The sequence below is a fragment of the Entelurus aequoreus genome, linkage group LG06, assembly GCF_033978785.1.
Source record: "Entelurus aequoreus isolate RoL-2023_Sb linkage group LG06, RoL_Eaeq_v1.1, whole genome shotgun sequence".
In the NCBI taxonomy this organism is placed as follows: domain Eukaryota; kingdom Metazoa; phylum Chordata; class Actinopteri; order Syngnathiformes; family Syngnathidae; genus Entelurus; species Entelurus aequoreus.
The window spans coordinates 31,851,704-31,873,414 of record NC_084736.1 but is presented as its reverse complement, the minus strand read 5'-3'; the positions used below and the strand labels follow the sequence as shown (position 1 = coordinate 31,873,414).

The window sequence follows — 21,711 nt, the reverse complement described above, 5'->3', positions numbered from 1 at the left end:
TGTGTTTGCTGTTGTTGTTTTTGTCTCTCTGTCTTATCCCCCTCTTGTCCCCACAATTCCCCCCTCTGTCTTCCTTTTTTTCTCTTTCTATCCCCTCCTGCTCCGGCCCGGCTGCGCCAAATGATAATATAAATACATTTAATAAAGTCAAATACAAATAAGGCAACAAGAGAAGTATTCTACACTTCTCTTTTGTAAAGTAAATCTGAACAGCCGATATGGGCATCTACATCTACTATATGATTTGCCTAAGAAGCTGGACAGGACAAAAAAAAAAGAAATATGCATTACAATAACACCTTCAAAACTGACACCAAATAAATAATCTTATTTTTCTTCAGTCAGGAAACAAAAGAACCACACAGTTTTTCTTTGGTGTATAGATTATTTTTATTTGACAAATATTGTTCTATAATAATTATTAATGGAAGACATCACAGTTGAGGGCAAAGAGAAGAATATATATAAATATATATGTAGAAATATATATATTTGTAATTGTTTGTCAGGCTCCAGAGAAATATCAATAATATAATTTCTGCAAAATCTAACATGGTGTTGTTATGAAGCCAAAGATTTACATGACAGCATGTCGCTTGCTTTATGTACAAGGTGGAACAGGATATGGAACATTTCATAAGGAACAGCTTACTTACTCCTCAGCATGCGCACACAAGTTAGGAAGGAAAGCAAACAAACGCTCTCTTGGTTCTTGTCCTCCACATTGGAATAATCATGTGGTAATAAATGTATGTAAATAATAAATGTATGTACAAGCCTTCATGTGTTGCTAGGAATGTCAAGGAGAGGAAATATTCTTACTTCATTACATTGTTACTGTATTACATTATTACTGTATTACAATATTACTGCATTACATTGTTACTGTATTACATTATTACTGTATTACAATATTACTGCAATACATTGTTACTGTATTACATTATTACTGTATTACAATATCACTGCATTACATTGTTACTGTATTACATTATTACTGCATTACATTGTTACTTCATTACATTGTTACTGTATTACACTATTACTGTATTACAATATTACTGCATTACATTGTTACTGCATTACAATTTTAATGCATTACATTATTACTGCATTACAATATTATTGCATTACATTATTATTTTATCACATTATTACTGTATTACATTATTACTGCATTACATTATTACTGCATTGCAATACTACTGCATTACAATATTACTGCATTACGTTATTAGTGCATTACATTATTACTGCATTACACTATTACTGTATTACGTTATTACTGTATTACAATATTACTGTATCACATTATTAGTGCATTACATTATTACTGCATTACACTATTACTGTATTACGTTATTACTGTATTACAATATTACTGTATTACAATATTACTGTATTACATTATTAGTGTATTATATTATTACTGCATTACACTATTACTGTATTACGGTATTACTGCATTACAATATTACTGTATTACACTATTAGTGCTTTACATTATTACTGCATTACATTATTACTGTATTACGTTATTACTGCATTACAATATTACTGCATTACATTATTACTGCATTACAATATTACTGCATTACATTATTACTGCATTACAATATTACTGCATTACATTATTACTGCATTACAATATTACTGCATTACATTATTACTGCATTACACTATTACCAGTGTTTGCTGGTCCGCAGAAATATGAAGAAGTCACTTTGTGGCGAACAAAGTAGCAGTGAGGATGTTTGCTACTGTCGTCTTTATTTCTACGCCCCTTTTGTTGGTGGCCATCTTGTTTAATCGCAGCATTTCTTCTTCTCCACGTGCAGCAGTCTGTGGCAGCGAGGGCAAAAGTGGTGCACGTCCTTGAAGCGCTTCATCAACAGCGGGATGATGCAGCAGCAGCACCACAATCTGCGCAAACACACACACACAGGGAAACAACACAGTAAGGCAACTGGTTTGTGCTCATTCTTCACTGGGTGTAGTCTATGGAAGTTTTACTGCGTATTTCAGTCTGTGCATCTGTAATCCGATTTACGTGTCTGTGTACCAATTTGTATGTGAGTGTGTAATCAGAGTCGTGTGCGTGTTTTATTTTGTGTGTGTGTAAAAAAAAAAATCTGTCCATATTTTAATCTGTAAGTGTAAAAAATATGTGTCAGTATTTCGATGCGTTTGTGTGTAAAAAAAATCAGTTTGTCCATATTTGAATCTGTAAGTGTAAAACATGTGTGTGTCCTGTCCTTATTTTGATTTATGTTTGAGAAAAAAATCTGTGTGTCTGTATTTTGATTTGTGTGTGTGTGAAAAAAAATGTGTTTGTCCATATTTTATTCTGAGCGCAAAAAATGTGTGTCTGTATGTATTTTTTATGTGTGTGTTAAAAAAAAATTGTCCATAATCTATTTGTCCATATTTTAATCTGTGAGTGTAGTACATGTGTGTGTCTGTATTTCGAGTTGTGTGTGTCCTGTCCTTATTTTGATTTATGTTTGTGTAAAAAATGTGTGTCTGTATTTTGATTTGCGTGTGTAAAAAAAAAGTCCGTATTTTGATTTATGTTTTTGTAAAAATGTGTGCGTGTATTTCGATTTGTGTCTGTTTGTAAAAAAAAACTGTCCGTCCATGTTTTGATCTGTGTGTGTCTGTATTTTGATTTGTGTATGTGTAAAAAAAAATCTATTTGTCCATATTTTAATCTGTGAGTGTAAAACGTGTGTGTCTGTATTTTGACTTGTGTGTGAAAAAAAAATCTGTCTGTATTTTGATTTGTGTGTGTAAAAAAAAAGTCTGTATTTTGATTTATGTTTTTGTAAAATGTGTGTCTGTATTTTGATTTGTGTGTGTGAAAAAAAAATCTGTCTGTATTTTTGATTTGTATGTGTAAAAAAAAAACATGTCCGTATTTTTAGTCATGTTTTTGTAAATTGTATTCCGATTTGTGTATGTGTAAAAAAAAATATCTGTCTGAATGTTTATTTGTATGTGTGAAAAAAATCTGCCAGGTATTTTGATTTATGAAAAAATGTGCGAGTCTGTATTTCGATACGCGTGTGTGAAAAAAAATATGTCTGTCCGTATTTCAATCTGTGTGTGCATTAAAAATTGTGTGTGCCTGCAAAAAATAAATATGTCCATATTTTGATCTGTGTGTTTAAAGAAATTATTTGTGTGGAGCAGGAACCTTGACTAGCTGTCTTTTCACACGTGCTCCGCACAAATCTGAATACACAAGCACACAGATCGAAATATGGACGGACGGATTTTATTTTTACACACGCACAAAAATATGTGCCGAAATGCGGACACACAAATTAGTACATGGACACGTAAATCAGATTACAGATGCACAGATTGAGATGGTCATTTGCTGCAATAACACTTGCATACATTCTGCCTAGCAACACTTGTTGAAGTAGACACTCACCCCAGGCAGATGAAGAGTAGAACCATCAACCAGGCGTAGGTCCCTGCTTTGTACTCTACGTTGGTCATCACCTGCTGCTGGCAGCTAGGACAGTTGGCCATGCCGGAAACACGGCCCAGCGTGGTGTCATAGTTCCTACCCGAGCCACCGTAGCCTCCAGTCGGGCCTCCGCCTCCGCCTGTGTACACTGATGGAAAAGCAGGAGAAGCGCTGAGTAAGCAGTCCACATGTATTCTGTAGGATGAGTACTTTTCATAACAGATACTCATTCCTAGTACCTGTTTTTTGTGGTCCGCAGTTGTTTTTCAAAACATAATAACAGTATCGAACATTTTTATAACATCTATACAGCACTGTATAGGTCAGTGTTTTTCAACCACTGTGCCGCGGCACACTAGTGTACCATGAGATACTGTCTGGTGTGCCGTGGGAGATTATGTAATTTCACCTAATTGGGTTAAAAATATTTTTTTGCAAACCAGTAATTATAATCCGCAAATGTGCCGTTGTTGAGTGTCTGTGCTGTCTAGAGCTTGGCAAAGTAACCGTGTTATACTCTTCCATATCAGTAGGTGGCAGCCGGGAGCTAATTGCTTTGTAGATGTCGGGAACATGGATTGTTGTGATCACAATATGCAGACGACAGCGGGGGGCAGTGTGCAGGTAAAAAGGTATCTAATGCTTAAACCAAAAATAAACAAAAGGCAAGTGCCGCTAAGAAAAGGCATTGAAGCTTAGGGATGGCTATGTAAAACGAAGCTAAAACTGAACTGGCTACAAAGTAAACAAAAACAGATTGGTGGATGACAGCAAAGACTTACAGTGTGTGGAGCACCAGACGGCATCCACAAAGTACATCCGTACATGACATGACAATAAACAACAAAATAGGAGCGCAAGACAAGAACTAAAACACTACTCACAGAAAAACACCAAAAAACTCCAAATAAGTCATGGTGTGATGTGACAGGTCGTGACAGTACACCTACTTTGAGACAGGAGCTATAGTGATGCAAGCTTGGTTATGGTTTGGATTCATATCCAACCATTGCAAGAACAACTTTTTATTGTCAATATCGGCTGCTGAGTTTCATTTTTTAATGTTTTCTGCTCGTGGTGTGCCTCGAGATTTTTTCAATGAAACAAATATGTGCCTTGGCTCAGAAAAGGTTGAAAAACACTGGTATAGGTGACACAGTAATGTGGAATCACATAACGTTGGTATTATTTGTCATGTTGTACTTCCATTTTGCCACCAGAGGACGCAGTTAGTAGAAAAGCAAGTAGGGTTACGGTTTGAGTTGATTTACTCTACTTTTTTCTTCTACTGCCGTCAGTCAGACACATTATTATTTGTCCGTTACAGAACCACACGCACATATTCTGCTGTTACATTAAATAAACATTTTCCTTTGACGAATTCATTTATTGTGTGCCTCTTGAGACAACTGGTGAACTTGATGACTACAAAACATGTTTTACCAGCAGCGTAGAGCGTGTTTAGTCCGTCATAATCCACTTTTGTAAAATTTCGTAGTATTTAAGACTTCTCCGACGGTTCTGTGAGTTAAATTGATATGCCGTTTTTTTCTTTTATCATATTTTTTTTTACCACATTGGTTTCTCCCTTTGGCACTCAATAGGAAGCAAAAGGCGGAAGTACTCTTGCCTTCTCAAATACAAACATTAGCACATCGTGTTGCTAGCTAATGTTAGCTAATTCGGCTAGCTAACGTTAGCTACCATTGAATGTTGTAGATCCTATCAACAACATGACTTGCTTGCTTCTCAAGTTGGACTGCGTATTTTGTTGGAGCATCAAAGCTAACATTAGTTAGCCGGGGGTGTTCTTTTTATATACTTGGGTATAAAAATATGTAACTTGTTCACTTTGTAGTTGTTATTTTGTCTCACATGACAGTGTGCATAGACATCTTATAAGTAGACGCAGTATTGGCTGCTGTGACGCGAGAAATTGGGCCGCCATCTTGAAGTGGTGATGAGGAGCCGGCGAGCAGCCTAAACTGACAGTTGACAGGTAGAAAACAAAGATGCCGGGCTGGTGTTTAGCGTTTTCCTGCTCAAATGAGTGGACTGTTGAAAATAGGAATCGGGGGATTACTTTTCACAAGTAAGATTTAACATTAACGTACTATTGGTTGTATTTTGTGAAAGGAATATTACCACTGAGTTGAGAAGGAGCAAAGATCTTCAATAGTACTGAAATCGTAGCTGCTAGCAAACAAGAGTATGACCATAATAGAATTGCTTGTCAATGAAATTAATTAAATTGAAAAATGTCATACTTGAATAACATAAAGTTGAAATAAATGATGAAGATAAAGATTGTAAAAGCCAACAGGTGTAAAAGTTAGGACCACAGTCCAGATTGTGTAGGGGTGGGGGGTAATATATGTTAGCGAACTAGACAATCAGATGGACAGTGGCTATACAGTATTATACAAGTCTAAATTTAGTCTAGCTTTCCAACCCAATTTTTATGTTGGATATACGGATGTATATATAACCTAATCATATTGTTTCTTGAATTTAAAAATAGCTGACCGTTTTTTTCCCCCTTCTCTGGGATTATATTCCCAGTTTTGATCTCGGACGTCTGGTCACTTATAGCATATAAGAATATTCTATTACTGTTAAGCAAACTATGAACAATAAAACACGCCAAAACATGTGTCCTTTATCATAGCTACACGTATGACAAAAAACGTGTGAAAATCAGTGGTATTCAGTGAGGTAAAATGAATTAAATGCGCTGACAGTTCATTGCTCCTGCCAAATGAATTGCACTGAGTGGAGCGGATCACCACTCCAAGATGGCGGCCCCGCGTCTCGTCAGCGCCAGTAGGCAGTAGCGCTCCATGCTGCGTCTACTTATAAGATGTCTATGACAGTGTGGGCTTACGAGACCAAAAGTACAAAATATTTTGCATGTTTAAGGGAATTATAAAGCATTTAATCATCGATATAGTGATATGGTACATGTGTGATTAAGTGTATATTGTCTTTAGCATGTTGTCTGTCCATCAATGTTGGCGACTTGTCCAGTGTGTACACCGCCTTCCGCCCAAATGGAGCTGAGATAGGCTCCAGCAACCCCCGCGACCCCAATTGGGACAAGCGGTAGAAAATGGATGAATCAGTACACACTACTAGGAGGACGCTACATCCATCCATCCATCCATTTTCTACCGCTTGTTGGCCCTAGTGTGTGAATGTGAGTGTGAATGTTGTCTGTCTATCTGTGTTGGCCCTGCGATGAGGTGGCGACTTGTCCAGGGTGTACCCCGCCTTCTGCCCTAATGCAGCTGAGATAGGCTCCAGCGACGCCGAAAGGGACAAGCGGTAGAAAATGGATGGATGGATGTCTTTAAAATGTTGTCTGACTATCTATGTTGGCCCTGTGATGAGGTGCCGACTTGTCCAGGGTGTACCCCGCCTTCTGCCCGAATGCAGCTGAGATAGGCTCCGGTACCCCCCCTTGACTCTGAAAGAGGACGCTACATTATGTGTTTTTTTAGTTGCTTGGTCGCTTTTTATGCGCGAGCACGGTCGCGCACGACTCCATCTACAAAAATGGAAGCAAGAAACGTAAGTTAACTTCATGATCTGTCGTTAACCAAGGACTAAAAACATAAGATAATGTTGCACCTTTCTTATGACAGAGCAAAAAGTCTTGCTTGTCAAAGTTGTTCCATCAGTTGGAGGTTCCACAGTGATCATATCTAAAACAGCTGACTGTCATTAGTGCTGGCGGGAGTGTCGCAAAGTCCATTTTGATGTGTCTTTTTTATTAATGTTGAGTGAAAATAGCAGAATGTTTACGTTCAAACACACAGTAATTCCTCTTATAGTGTGTTTAAAGCCAGCAAGGCAGTGTTGATGAGCTTGGAAATGACAGCGCTCAACCGTGACGTCATCACAAGTCTCCGTTTGTGCCGTGTACACGCATACGCTAAGCGGAGAGTTTTGGATCTCTATACTTTGGCCAGCGTTTGCAAAAGTCTACGTTTTCAAAGACAAAAGTATGCGTCTGCGTGTGGACAAGAGGCCTAAACGCAGAGATAAGTATGCGTTTATTAAGTATCTGTGCAGTCTTAATTATGTGATTAATAGCAGAGGTGGGTAGTAAAGTAGGTTAACAGTATAGCCAAATTCTGGATTTAAATACATCTTTGTTTAATGGGCGTCTTTTAGCTGGGAATGACACAGAAAAATGACAAAATACTAGTTTTGCTACCTTTACACGGATGCCTCCTAGGTAGTGATGGGATCGGCAGTTCTTTTGACTGTACTGAATCACTAGAATCAGTTCCTTAAATAAGTACAGTACAGTGCAGACATTCGCGGGAGAAGCAGCAAATAGGGTGAACGCGAGTCCCTACACACTGTAGGGACTCGCGTTCACCCTATTTGCTGGGATCGGCAGTTCGTTTGACTGTACTGAATCACTAGAATCAGTGAATGACACAGCGCCACAGTCAGCACAGATCTGAATCACTTCTGCAGCAGCAGTTCTGTGTGCAGGTCAGCGAATCATGAGTCAGTCAGTAACAGCTTCCCCAGCGGCAGATCTCGGTGTGTGTCAGTTCGCGAACGACACAAGCCCTCAGCACCCAATGAACGACGCGCACAGTGATTCGGTTCAGTACGTTCACTCAAAAGAAGAATCGTTCGCGAACGACACAACACTACTCCCAGGCGCCAAGTGTTATTATATTCGCCCTATTTAGCTTTTAGCACGTAATGACGTAAACTACATACAGACGTGAAACATTAGCTTTGTGTCTTGCTAGTTAATGATAACTAACATTAGCTATCGTTCAATGTACCGTATTTTTCGGAGTATAAGTCGCTCCGGAGTCTAAGTCGCACCGGCCGAAAATGCATAATAAAGAAGGAAAAAAACATATATAAGTCGCACTGGAGTATAAGTCACATTTTTTGGGGAAATGTATTTGATAAAACCCAACACCAAGAATAGACATTTGAAAGGCAATTTAAAATAAAAAAATAATATTGAACAACAGGCTGAATAAGTGTACGTTATATGACGCATAAATAACCAACTGAGAACGTGCCTGGTATGTTAACGTAACATATTATGGTAAGAGTCATTCAAATAACTATAACATATAGAACATGCTATACGTTTACCAAACAATCTGTCACTCCTAATCGCTAAATCCGATGAAATCTTATACGTCTAGTCTCTTACGTGAATGAGCTAAATAATATTATTTGATATTTTACGGTAATGTGTTATTAATTTCACACATAAGTCGCTCCTGAGTATAAGTCGCACTTTGAAAAAAACTGCGACTTATAGTCTGAAAAATACGATATATATTATCATATCAATAACATGACTGCAAATTGTTTGTTGTTAGCGTTGTTCATGCTATCATAAGCTAGCTGGTGCCTCGTTATATACTTTGGTTTAAAATTTTAACTTTTAGCAAGTTGCAAACAGCCTCTTTAAGTTAAGAGGTAGAAAGGGTTTTACTTAATTTTCTCTCAAAAATGTATCCTTTTATTTCTATTTGGAAAATAAATACATGTACTGCATGAAATAACATATATTTTTAACTGTTATTATTTCATAATTGAACAACTGTATTATCATACATTGTGAATTTTGTTTGTGTCAAGAATAAAATCAAATACTGAAATATCTGCTCGACTTAATGATTTTAAATTGTACACTGTAAAAATGACGTCGTCAGAATTGTTCCTTAAAAAAACAGCAGTGATGTTTTGCCTTTTGTGATAATGCACCGTAAAAACAACTGTAGATTTTACAGTAATAAAAAAACTTCGCTCCGCCGTAAAAAAAACAAATGGTAATGTTTTTCCATTTACAGTAATATGCAGTAAAAACAAAAATGTTCTTTAGAACATAAAAATAAATATAGTAATTATACGCATAAGCAATTGTGTAATAATATCATGAAGCGTATCCTTATACATTTATATTCATACATTATTCACTATTACGAGCGAGTCATAACTGTGATGTTGCTCTCCCTAAAAACGAGTTTGACACCTATGAGCTAAAGTCATAGAGAAGTTTCTTAAGCGCAAAAATTTTAACTAAAGTGGTGAAGCTGGATTTTGATTTGCGCTTTAATTTTATTGACACTTTATTTAAGAAACAAATATTATCATTTAGTTAGAATTAATTTACTTTAGCACTACGTAATTGTATGCAAATATATTTTTCATCGGTTTTTATGAGCACCTTCTTTTGAATAAATGAAGTTTTTCTATTTTCATTGCTTTCAGAAAGACAACTAAATTAAGTTTGAACAGCATTGGAGATAGCAGCATCATCATCATTTAAAATAACAATAGATAAAAACTAGAGAGTAAAATATAAAAATATAGGACTATGTCCATCCATCCATTTTCTACTGCTTGTCCCTTTCGGGGTCGCGGGGGGTACTGGAGCCTATCTCAGCTATTCGGGCGGTAGGCCATATAAAATAAATAAATACAAATGCAGTATATTTGATTATTTATTTTTTAATCAGCCTGACCTGAGCCTTGATAATTATCTTTGTGATTTCATATCATTTGACAAGGTTTATCCTTTTAAACTGTAAGTAGGTTCCATGTAATTATTGAATATGATTAAAATCAAGAGTAAGATTACTTGTATTATTTGAGTAGTAAAAAAAGTTTGGCCCCCGAAGTCAAATAGGGAAAGAACCCCTGTCATATAATAGTGTCACATTGTGAGATTCACATCCTTAATTATTTAGATTCATTTTACATGAAAATAGTAGGAAATAACATTATGTGGGTGTTTTTCATTTTAAATAATGGCTTTTATAAACCAGGGGTGTTCAAAGTCCGGCCCGGGGGCCAATTTCAGCCCACAGCTCGGCAGATCGTAAAAATGAGGTGATTTCTTTATTATCATAATGTTATTAGTGATGCTGTCAAACGATACATTTTTGAATTGAGTTGAATCACACTTTTGAATTTGGGTTAATCGGGATTAATCACACGTATTACTCGTAGCATAAAATCGCATGCGTCATTTCAATTAACTTAAAAAGTTGAATTAATTAAAAAAAGACCACGATACTTGGTCACAAATGCGATTTTGTCGTTGGAATACTTAAAAGGTAACGGAGCAAAATCAATTGTGTGATTAATCTGCTTATATACGTGATTAATGCAATATTTTTTGTGATTAATCGGATGAAGTTTGGACACCCCTGCTATAAGTGGTTCATGCAAGAAGTGTATCATAAAAATATTGAACATAAACTTTTGTGCAGGTGTAGGTGTTTTTACCTGGCACTGAAGCTGCCGACTGCTCGGGTACGGAGGGATTGAAGGGGGTGTGGACGTGGTAAACTTTCACCTTGTCCCCTTGACCGTCGACTGAAGCAAAGTTGAGTGAGTGAGTGAGTGAGTGAATGAATGAACAGGGCACGACAGTGTTCATGACGCCTGAGCTTACCTGGGATGGTGTAGGGAGGAGGGTTCTTCAGATCGCTCATGGTGCTGCAACACAAAAGACGAAAATCACATTTGTGTCATGTCCCTCCCTGCCTCTAGGGGGCGTACAAGCCCGACTCATGCTGTTGTTACTGAACAATTGAACACACGAACGGTACATATTGAAAATAGACATATACATTGAATTGTATTACAATATCCCCAACAAAAAGATTGAGCAATCAACATCTTTATACAAACAAAAAATGTTCACAAAATAAATAAATGATACATCCATACATCCATTTTCTACCGCTTGTCCCTTTTGGGGTCGCGGGGGGTGCTGGAGCCTATCTCAGCTGCATTGGGGCGAAAGGCAGGGGAAACCCTGGACAAGTCGCCACCTCATCACAGATAAATCATACAATAGATAATACAATTAAATACAAATGTTTGGACATACCTTCTCATTTCAGGTCATTTTCTTTGTTTTCGCGACTATTTACATTAGATTGTCACTGAAGGCATCAAAACTATGACACCTGTGAAGTGAAAACCCTTTTAGGTGACTACCTCTTGAAGCTCATCGAGAGAATGCCAAGAGTGTGCAAAGCAGTAATCAGAGCAAAGGGTGGCTATTTTGAAGAAACTAGAATGTAAAACAGGTTTTTAGTAAGTTCACCTTTTTTTTGTTAAGTACATAACTCCACATGTGTTGATTCATAGTTTTGATGCCTTCAGTGACAATCTACAATGTAAATAGTCATGAAAATAAAGAAAACACATTGAATGAGAAGGTGTGTCCAAACTTTTGGCCTGTACTGTATATGCTTGTATAAAAATGGGCTTATTTAAAACAACTTAAATTCTTTCAATAAAGGTAACAATTTAAGGACTTTTCTCCTTCTAACCATTTCCCAAGATTTAATTAATAATTTGAAATCATTGAACCAAAGTGAACATTGAAGTTTTACTTTCAGAAATCGACTTTTATGTATAAAAAATGTAGCCTGCACCATAATAATATTAACAAGCACTTCTAGGTTACTATTTTTTATAAACATACCAACGTTAATCTCTTCCAGCCTGACGGATGCTGCTGCTTCATGATTGTCACTACCCGACCGGGACCGTAAGACCCGATCGGTCCACGCGCACACCAAGACTAGGTCACTTTTTAACTTGTTTTACGGCAGTTATGTTTGTAACAATCTTTATAACAGTTACATTTTTGTCATCTTTATTTCAATACCAGTGTCAGTGCCGGGGTGGACCGCTAGCCTGTGCATCGGATGGGGACATCTCTACGCTGCTGATCTGTCTCCGCTCGGGATGGTTCCTGCTGGCCCCACTATGGACTGGACTTTCGCTGATGTGTTGGACTTTCACAATATTATGTCAGACCCACTCGACATCCATTGCTTTCGGTCTCCCCTAGAGAGGGGGGGGGGGGGGTTACCCACATATGCGGTCCTCTCCAAGGTTTCTCATAGTCATTCACATTGACGTCCCACTGGGGTGAGTTTTCCTTGCCCGTATGTGGGCTCTGTACCGAGTATGTCGTTGTGGCTTGTACAGCCCTTTGAGACACTTGTGATTTAGGGCTATATAAATAAACATTGATTGATTGATTGATTGATATAAAATAATATATACGAAACAAAATGTTATTTAAAAATACAGTGTTTATTTTGAAACCGTAGGAATCCGTAGATTTATATACGGATTCCTACGGTTTCAAAATGCCTTAAAAGGCAAATAAATCGATGTTTTACTAGTACCGGTACATTTTTGTATTTTGGTATTTAAAAAAAAATCAATTGATTGACCACAGCTGTGACTATTTAAGGGCATCACTTCCTGTTGAAAATTGCACACTGACAAAGACGTTGAAACCGGTCTGTTTGGTAGTGCAGTTTATATTAAAATTATTAGAAGGACACGAGTGTTGCTGGCATTGCTTTTTCTTTAAGTACACTTTTTGTTGTGCACCTCTTTATTTTTGTTTTATTACGTTTTTTGGAGAGTGCGTGTTTTTCCTGTATTTTGTGCCACTAGTTTTTTTTACATGAAATACTTCAATCGACAATAATGACGATTTAAAAGTATATTTTTTGTTAGGCTGCATATATAGGTCTAAGTTACAGTAAGTGCCTCGTTAAAAAAAAAAACATTTAAAAAAGGCCCCGCTTGCTAGCTTAACGTGTCGTGTTTGGGTGTGGTGCTCATCCAACTATTCGTGCATACACCCAACAGGAAGTGCTCATGTTTAATTTGCTTAAAAAGAAAACAATAACTAGCAGTATGGAACATAGAGTTAGTGCTGTGGGCGTTAAAGGTCATCAAAGTACCACAAAGTATGTCTTTATTACACTAAAACTACTTCAAAACAACAATCTGGTCTTGGCTAACACACTGCAAAAAGTATTAGTTTAATAACTAACTTTATATGTTACACATATTTTACTTCATGTGCCATTTATTATTCTTATCATTATTATTATTTTAACTAAAGACTAGTCATCAACTATCTCAACGGATTATGAAGTGCTAATTAACAATAACCTCATTTAGAAATATTTATTTATTTATACTGTAACAGTGCTGCTCCTTAAGATAATATTAATAATGATTCAACTTTTGTCCGTTTCATTTTTTATGAAAATAGCAACAAAAAAACAAACACCAAAGCTAAATAACTTTGCAATTGTATTTTATGTTTTATTGTATATGTATCATATTGATACATATATGGTTAATACATTTCTTTTTTTTATATATATAATCCATTTGTATTGTATAATAAATGTAATGTGTTACATTTTATTTCTAAAAGTGTTTAGCTATTGCGTCGGCTTCACTAAATAACATTTTATACATATATTTTATTCTACTTTCATCATGTAAAATGCTAATTGCATGCAATGTATTGTTATTATTATTGACGTGCTCTGGTTCTTTGCAGTTAAAATAATGTAAGCTATTTAGTTGATCATCAAGCATGCACACACTTTCTCAGCAAATAATATTAATGTGTAATAGTCATATGTCTGTGTGGTTGATTATTCCTGAAGTGTTGGAAATATTCTAGGAAAATGCATCCCACATTCCAAGCTTGATTAATCTTGACAAAAGTGAAAACACTAAACATCTAATGCATGATACACACGGTCCATACTATATACTGTACACAGAGTGTCTAGTTTAGCCTTCCAAAAACAAACCATTTGCAGAAAATGTAAATAATTTCAGCACTACTCTTAAATTACACATTATTTGAGATATTATATATACTTTGTCACTTGAGTAATCAGTGGGTCATTTTTATATCATGAGGCAACATAACTGCTGGAATGAAAATGTTGCAAAAACACAAATATTTTATATTATTTACTTCAGTTAATGAGGATTTTGGCTGATTTTTGTTGTACAACACAGAAAAATTATAATACACATTTATACTGTGATATTTTTTTAAATTTTTTTTATATATTTATTTTAGATTGATATTCTATTGTATTTATTACTGTGTATTGTCACGTCGTTATAGTTTTATTATACCCTTTTTATACTATCTTTATTTCATTCATTGCATTTATTTTCAATTGTTTGTGTAGTTTTATTAGGGCCATATAAAAACCTCACTGGATACACAATTTGTGTTGTTTTGTCTCTCATAGGTAGACATCTGTGCATAAATAAGGGATGATAAATAACATCCAGGCACAACAATCCTGTCTCTACTTCCTGTTTTGTTGTACGAAGCAAACAATTGACGGTCATGTGACCTGTTCAATGGCTGACCCAAAACAAGAAAAACTTGTCCAAAAGTTGCACATCACTCACTGTACTCTTTTTGTACAACATCAAAACACAAACACACACACACACACACACACACACACACACACACACACACACACACACACACACACACACACACACACACACACACACACACACACACACACACACACACACACACACACACACACACACACACACACACACACACACACACACAGTCACGCATTGCCACACACACACAGTCGCACATTGCCTAGCACACTTTCACTCATGCTCTTAATTGTGTGTGTCGAGCTTTACTGATCATAACCTGACAGATGATGATTTACTGTCATAGTTTCCATCTCTCTCTGTCACACACACACACACACACACACACACTCACGCACCAACTCGCGCACACACACACACGGGAATGTGGCCTCGCTGCATGGTTTGCGTCAGTCACAGATGAGCGGGCGTGTCGAGAAAAATGCCAATGACTCAAGTGTGCTTGTTTATATCTTTGCGTAATTCATCTGACTGTGGTGCGTGTTGAAAAGAAAAAGGACGTAGAATATTGTCAGACATCATGGAACAATATATGAAGTAACTGTAGGAATACAAATTCCCCACTGGAATTAAATTCAAATGAGAAAAGGTTCCTTTTGCTGAAATATCCACATTTAAATCACATTTGTTGCTGAACCAAGATGGTAAGTGGACGTAGTCCCCCCCTGCTCCATCACCGATAAACAAAATAATGTCAAATTTCCCTAATCTTTCTCACTGGTGCGCAGCGGTAGTGCTGGTCCTGTTTTAAATATTCAACATTATTTTGCACTAAAAAATTACATTCCGTCCCTTGAATTTGTTTTAGTACAAAAGATGCAAAAATACAATTAAGTGTCATTCAAAAAATTATTAAAAAATATTTTAAAAAGTGAAAACAATGTTGTAATGTTTGTGGGGTCTCTAAATCTTTTTCTACTTGGGGTCCTAAATTAGCCAGGGATGGGATGTCAAAGGTGCACGCACGCACGCACGCACGCACGCACGCACGCACGCACGCACGCACGCACACACACACACGCACACACACACACACACACACACACACACACACACACACACACACACACACACACACACACACACACACACACACACACACACACACACACACACATCATGCCTTTCTCTCTTTGTGAAAGATAACTCTTGATATCTTTTAATGCTACACTACATATCATGTTTCCCAAACGTATATTTTACATGAGAAAAATCACAAACACCACACAGAAAAAAGTATCTGTACTACGATATGATGGTATACACATAAAAATCGGTTCACATCCCAATCGCGATTCTTATTCATCCCGATTCTAATTCGATTCGTAATTTTCAAAAATCGAGTACTTTTAAAGGCATCTCCCTGCAACCACAGATGCTTTTCTAACCTGTAACCCTGTTTTGAAAAAGTTTCATTATAATTATTATACCAAACAATACATTGCGAGAATCGTGTTGAATCGAGTCGTCAACCCAGGAATCGTAATTATATCGAAGGATCCACACCCCTAATATAGACTTTATGCAAAGGTGACTTCTGCCATGAAAACAAATTGTTGCATGCATGCGTGGATGAATGAACCAGGAAACATTATTCACAGTAATTAAATAATTATTGTAAGAGCAAGGAAATCTAAAATGTTCTCCAGGGAACCAACGTCCTCCGCAGTGGACATTTGTGTTTTGCATTGTAGAACTGTTTTTATGTCTTTAAATGTCCTGAAATGTGTAACTCTGACAAAAGAACTAATGTCTACTGCAGAGGACATTGGTTATTATAGGATATATAATATATATATATATATATGTGTGTGTGTTTGTGTGTGTGTGTGTGTGTGTGTGTGATTGTGTGATTGACAGCTGCATGGTTGTCATCACAGCTCATCTTGGCTAACTGGTCATGCCTTTACTTGCTTGCAAAGGCAAGCGGCGTGACATGTATTTGTTATTTCCAAAAATGGAGTTCGAGATCCGTGTTTCTTTACCATACGCCCAAGAGGGCGGCCAAAAAATATTATTTTTTCCGCTGTAATACGCCTTTCCAATGACAATATCAAACAAACAGAAGAAGTCTGGAGCTAAAGTCATAGAGAAGTTTCTTAAGCGCAAACATTATGACTAAAGTGGTGATTTTTAATTTGCGCTTTAATTTTATTGACTGTTTATTTAAGAAACATATATTTGATTAATTTAGTGTAATTTATTTTAGAAAAAACATAATTGTATGAAAAAAAAAGTTTTTCCAATCAGCCTGACCCAAGCCTAATATTTGTGTTAAATAAATAGATATAATTACTTTATTTCATTGACCGTTTATTTAAGAAACATATTCAACACAGATGGACAGACAACACTCACATTCACACACACAGAAAGATCCCGAGCCCCGGATCGAACCCAGGACCTTCATATTGTAAGGCACACGCACTAACCCCTGTTCCACCGCGAGGTGGCGATTTGTCCAGGGTGTACCCCGCCTTCCGCCCAAATGCAGCTGAGATAAGCTCCAGCACCCCCCGCGACCCCGAAAATGGTAAATAGGTCGTACTTGTATAGCGCTTTTCTACCTTTTTTTAAGGAACTCAAAGCGCCGAATGGGGCAAGCGGTAGCAAACGGATGCATGGATAATTGTATGAAAAAATGTTTTTTTTTCCCAATCAGCCTGACCTACGCCTTAGGATTATGTGTTAAATAAATAGATATAATTACTTTATTTAATTGACCGTTTATTTAAGAAACATATTCATTATTAATTTAGTTACATTTATTTTTAGAAAAAACATAATTGTATGAACACTTTTTTTCCCAATCAGCCTGACCTATGCCTAAGGTTTATGTGTTAGATAAATAGATCATATACATAGATTTATTTTATTGACCGTTTATTAAAGAAACATATTCATGATTAATTTAGTTTAATTTATATTAAAAAAAAAATTTGTATGTAAAAATGTTTTTCTAAATCAGCCTGACCTAAGCCTAAGACTCATTTTAAATAATTAGATATAATTACTTTATTTTACTGACTGTTCATTTAAGAAACATATTCATGATTCATTTGGTTTAATTTACTTAAAAAAAAACATAATTGTATGTAATTTTATTTTGTTTTTTTTCAATTAGCCTGACCTCTAAGCTTAAGGTGTATGTGTTAAATAAATAGACGTAATTACTTTATTTTATTGACCGTTTATTTAAGAAACATGTTCATTATTAATTTACTTTAATTTATTTTAGACAAAACATAATTGTATGTAAAAAAAAAAGTGTTTTTCAATCAGCCTGACCTAACCCTAAGGTTTATGTGTTAAATAAGTAGATGTAAGTACTTTATTTTATTGACCGTTTATTTAAGAAACATATTCATGATTAATTTAGTTTAATTTATTTTAGAAGAAACATAATTGTATGTAAAAAAAAAACTAACAAAACAAAACAAAAATTCTAATCAGCCTGACCTAAGCCGAAGGTTTATGTGTTGAATAAATAGATATAATTCCTGAATACGATTAAAATCAAGAGTAAGATTTGTAATTCAAAGTTTTTCAAAAATATTTGAGTGGGCCCCGAGGCCAAAAAGGTGAAGAAGCTGTTTTCCACATTATTTGATCCATATAGTTGTGACGCAGATGAAGTATTTGCTGCTTATTAAGAATGAGGTTCCCTGCATGAGTAAGGACGAGGGAGAAGGATCTGCTGAGACTTTGCGAGAAGATAAAAATGAAGATAGGGTAAAAATGTCAACGTTTAGCCAAAGAGTTGGAAAGAACCCTGAAAAAAGTCCTAAAAGTGTTATGACAATGTCTCCCAATCAGGTCCGTCTGCATTCTGCGGTGTGGACAACCAGTGACAACCCACAGCTGGCCACCTGCGTCACGTCTGACACACCCACAGACATCGCACCCGAGCCCAAGGTGTGGTCGGCGGGTGTGCGACATCTTTGCCGGTCCGACCTGCTCAGGTGAAGAATGTCCACCGCCTACCTTCCTTTTTAATGAGCTCACAAGGGAAGAGCAGCAATTAACGCATTGTTCTGTTATCACGCACGTCAATCGCGCTATTGATCCCAACAGTAACCACAACAAACGCCACGGCCTAAAAAAGTACAATGTCTATAAATCATTTCACCCTAAACTCTTTCCTAGCCCCTTCCTGCTCTGCCACTGATATGAATACAGTAGTGCGTTTCCCTTGACATTGTCACTGAGTTACTGCACTGGTCTTGTAGGCAACTTGCTTGAATTACTCTGTGTTCAATGTATTATTTTGCCTCTAAAATGACTCCAAAACCTCAATTTAATCCAATTCAAGTTTGAGTCAAACAGCATAAAAATTGCTTAACACAAATAAAATGTTGTGAGGGTGAGAGAGCCTGGAAATATTCTGCCTAAGGCCCCAATTGGCTCTGAGCCCAATTAAGAAAACTAACTGGTGTAAATATTATTTTTGTGACATAACCATTCCACCCTATTTAGATAAATGACAATGAAGTAAAACGTGTTTTATCCTTTTTATAATACTGAACATTTTACTAATACAACCACTGAAGGTATGAGCACACCTTAAAAACTTCATTAGTGTAGAATATTGACTTTTATTTATTTATTTATTGATTCAAACAATTTGTTTAAATTGGCAATCAAATAACAAGTTAAACATGTATTTATTTATTTATTGCAAATTGTTTTGTTTTTTCGTTTTTACTTTTGTAGCGTATGTAGAAACGGCGCAGCTGAAGTGGTTGCATCAGCTGCGTGCTCTTTTTTAATGTCTTGTATGTCCTTTGATGGTCCTTCATGTTTCCGTGTTTTTAGCCGTCATTTTGCTCAAAAAGGTTCATTATGTCTTCTTAGTCATATACTTTTTCCAATTTTCTTGTAATCAGACCATATTTTTGGTATATTAGATGGAATCTTTAAAAAAAAAAAAAAATGTATCCCTCATATACTTGTATAATATATTTTCCTACAAGACAGAACATGACAAAGTTCACTTAGCGTAACAGCATCGGCCATGATTGTTCAAATTGACTCGAATTATCCAAAATTTTAATGAAGTGAGTTCTGATGGTTCACATTATGGACCAGTTGCACGTCTTGGAACATAAAGGCGTTTTTTAAATCTCTTTTTTTTCCGCAACATTGCGTATTCAAGTGTGAGCTAAATTGGTCATAAGTTAAATATAACGTTGACATTTCCCCAAAAAATTCAGTTTTTCTCTGCATCTACTGTACATGCATGATCCTAGCTAAGTTCGATTTGAAAGCACCATTACAACATTTTTAACACTTATTTTATTTATGTAAAACATTTTCCGTACTTTTTTTAATCCTACTTGAAAAGAATCTGATTGTACTGAAAATAAATTGTTCAATAGTTGATTGTTTAAGTACATATAGGGCAAACTTGCTATTATGTTCTTATTAGTGACAGATCAGAAAGGGGCTAGGAATAGATTTCAAATTTTATAGTATAATTCTTTGACATTTTATTCTCACGAACTGAAGGTCCTACGCGCAGCCCGCGATGTGCGTAGTTACTGGGTAGTAAATGAAGCCTACAATGTATTTTATGAGTACTTACAGAGCATAACATGAATTTTATGCTGCATAACTTAGTTTCATTTTGCAAGAACACACTTTCTGTCAGTCATTTGCCATTTGGACGCTTTTCGGCAAGAAAATAACCCATCGCACAAATGTCCACCGCAGAGGACGTCGGCTCCCAGGAGGGTATAAAACAAGTAAAACAGCACATTTATCGGTCTCCATATTTACATCTACTTAAAGGGAGAAGGTTGCCATAACAACAGCGGGAGTCTCACCTGGTCCAGGTGTCGGTGTCGTGAAGAGAGGTGTGCGCGAGCTGCTGTCGCGACTGCTGTACGGTCCAGGCACGTTGCCACTGTCAGCGTCAGCTCGTCTCAGCTGTACTCAATCCTCGCCCTGAACACGCCCTCAGGCTCCGCCTCCTTCGCCATGACAGGAATATGTCTGGGGCGCTCATTTGTTAGGCGTAGCTTTTGGAGAATTCTCTCGGCCTTCTTCTCCACTTTGTTCTTTGTTTCTCTGAGATTATCAAAGGAGAGAGCGTATGTGTCACCCTTCCTTCGGAGAGGGAGTTCAACCTGTTTGACTTCTGCTGACTTCTGTGCTTTCAAAGGCAACGCTTGGTGTACGGGCTCTGAAAAGGGACCTCAGGGGCCTCTGACTCAGCATCAAGGGTTGGAATCGGGGGTTAAATCACCAAAAATGATTCCCGGGAGCGACCACAGCTGCTGCCCACTGCTCCCCTCAACTCCCAGGGGGTGATCAAGGGTGATGGGTCAAATGCAGAGAATAATTTCGCCACACCTAGTGTGTGTGTGACAATCATTGGTACTTTAACTTTAACTTTAACTAATTGTCTTTAAGACTTTAAGCTTCTCATAAACACGGTCAACTCGACATCAACAGGATATCGGCGATAAGAGCCAAGATAAGCGTCCACTGTAGTAGACATTTGTGTTGGCATGAAACGGCCGACATTTTTGAATGCTAACAAACTAAATAGACCAAAAACAAAGGATGCTGCTTCTTAGGAGGATATAAGATGTGGAACCCTCGAAAAAGAAGAGTTTAAGGAATGCCATTGGCCTGAAGGAAAAAAGGAAGAGGTGCGGTTTGAAAATGAAGCATAGCTGTCAATGTGATATCAAGAAGAAGATCCTCTGCGTGACAGCTGCGTATCAACAATGACCTTCGCTATTGTTGCCTTGAGTGCTGTTATTGCTTCGTTTGCAGTAAACACAGTCCGCTGTAGCATTTGGAAGTTGTCATGCAGTAACAGGATCCACACTGCCGGTCTGTAGAAAAGTATGCAGTCTAGAGATATGAAACAATTGGGGTGGCCCAAGAGATTGGCCTCAGTAACGAGTAGGCGGTCCTAAACAGCTGAGAAGGAC

At 36.8% G+C, this 21,711-nt stretch overlaps 1 protein-coding gene across 1 annotated transcript; it reads right to left on the bottom strand.

The window, feature by feature from the left end:
- Positions 1-378: 378 nt before the first annotated feature.
- si:ch211-157c3.4 (Lipopolysaccharide-induced tumor necrosis factor-alpha factor homolog-like) lies at positions 379-20,698 on the bottom strand. The gene is made up of 5 exons (XM_062050518.1): positions 20,593-20,698; positions 10,932-10,975; positions 10,763-10,852; positions 3,440-3,626; positions 379-1,923 (listed from the first exon to the last, which is right to left on the bottom strand). Exons 2-5 carry the CDS (start codon positions 10,969-10,971, stop codon positions 1,806-1,808), a joined length of 435 nt encoding a protein of 144 aa, XP_061906502.1. The 5' UTR covers positions 10,972-10,975; positions 20,593-20,698; the 3' UTR covers positions 379-1,805.
- Between the last annotated feature and the right edge of the window lie 1,013 nt (positions 20,699-21,711).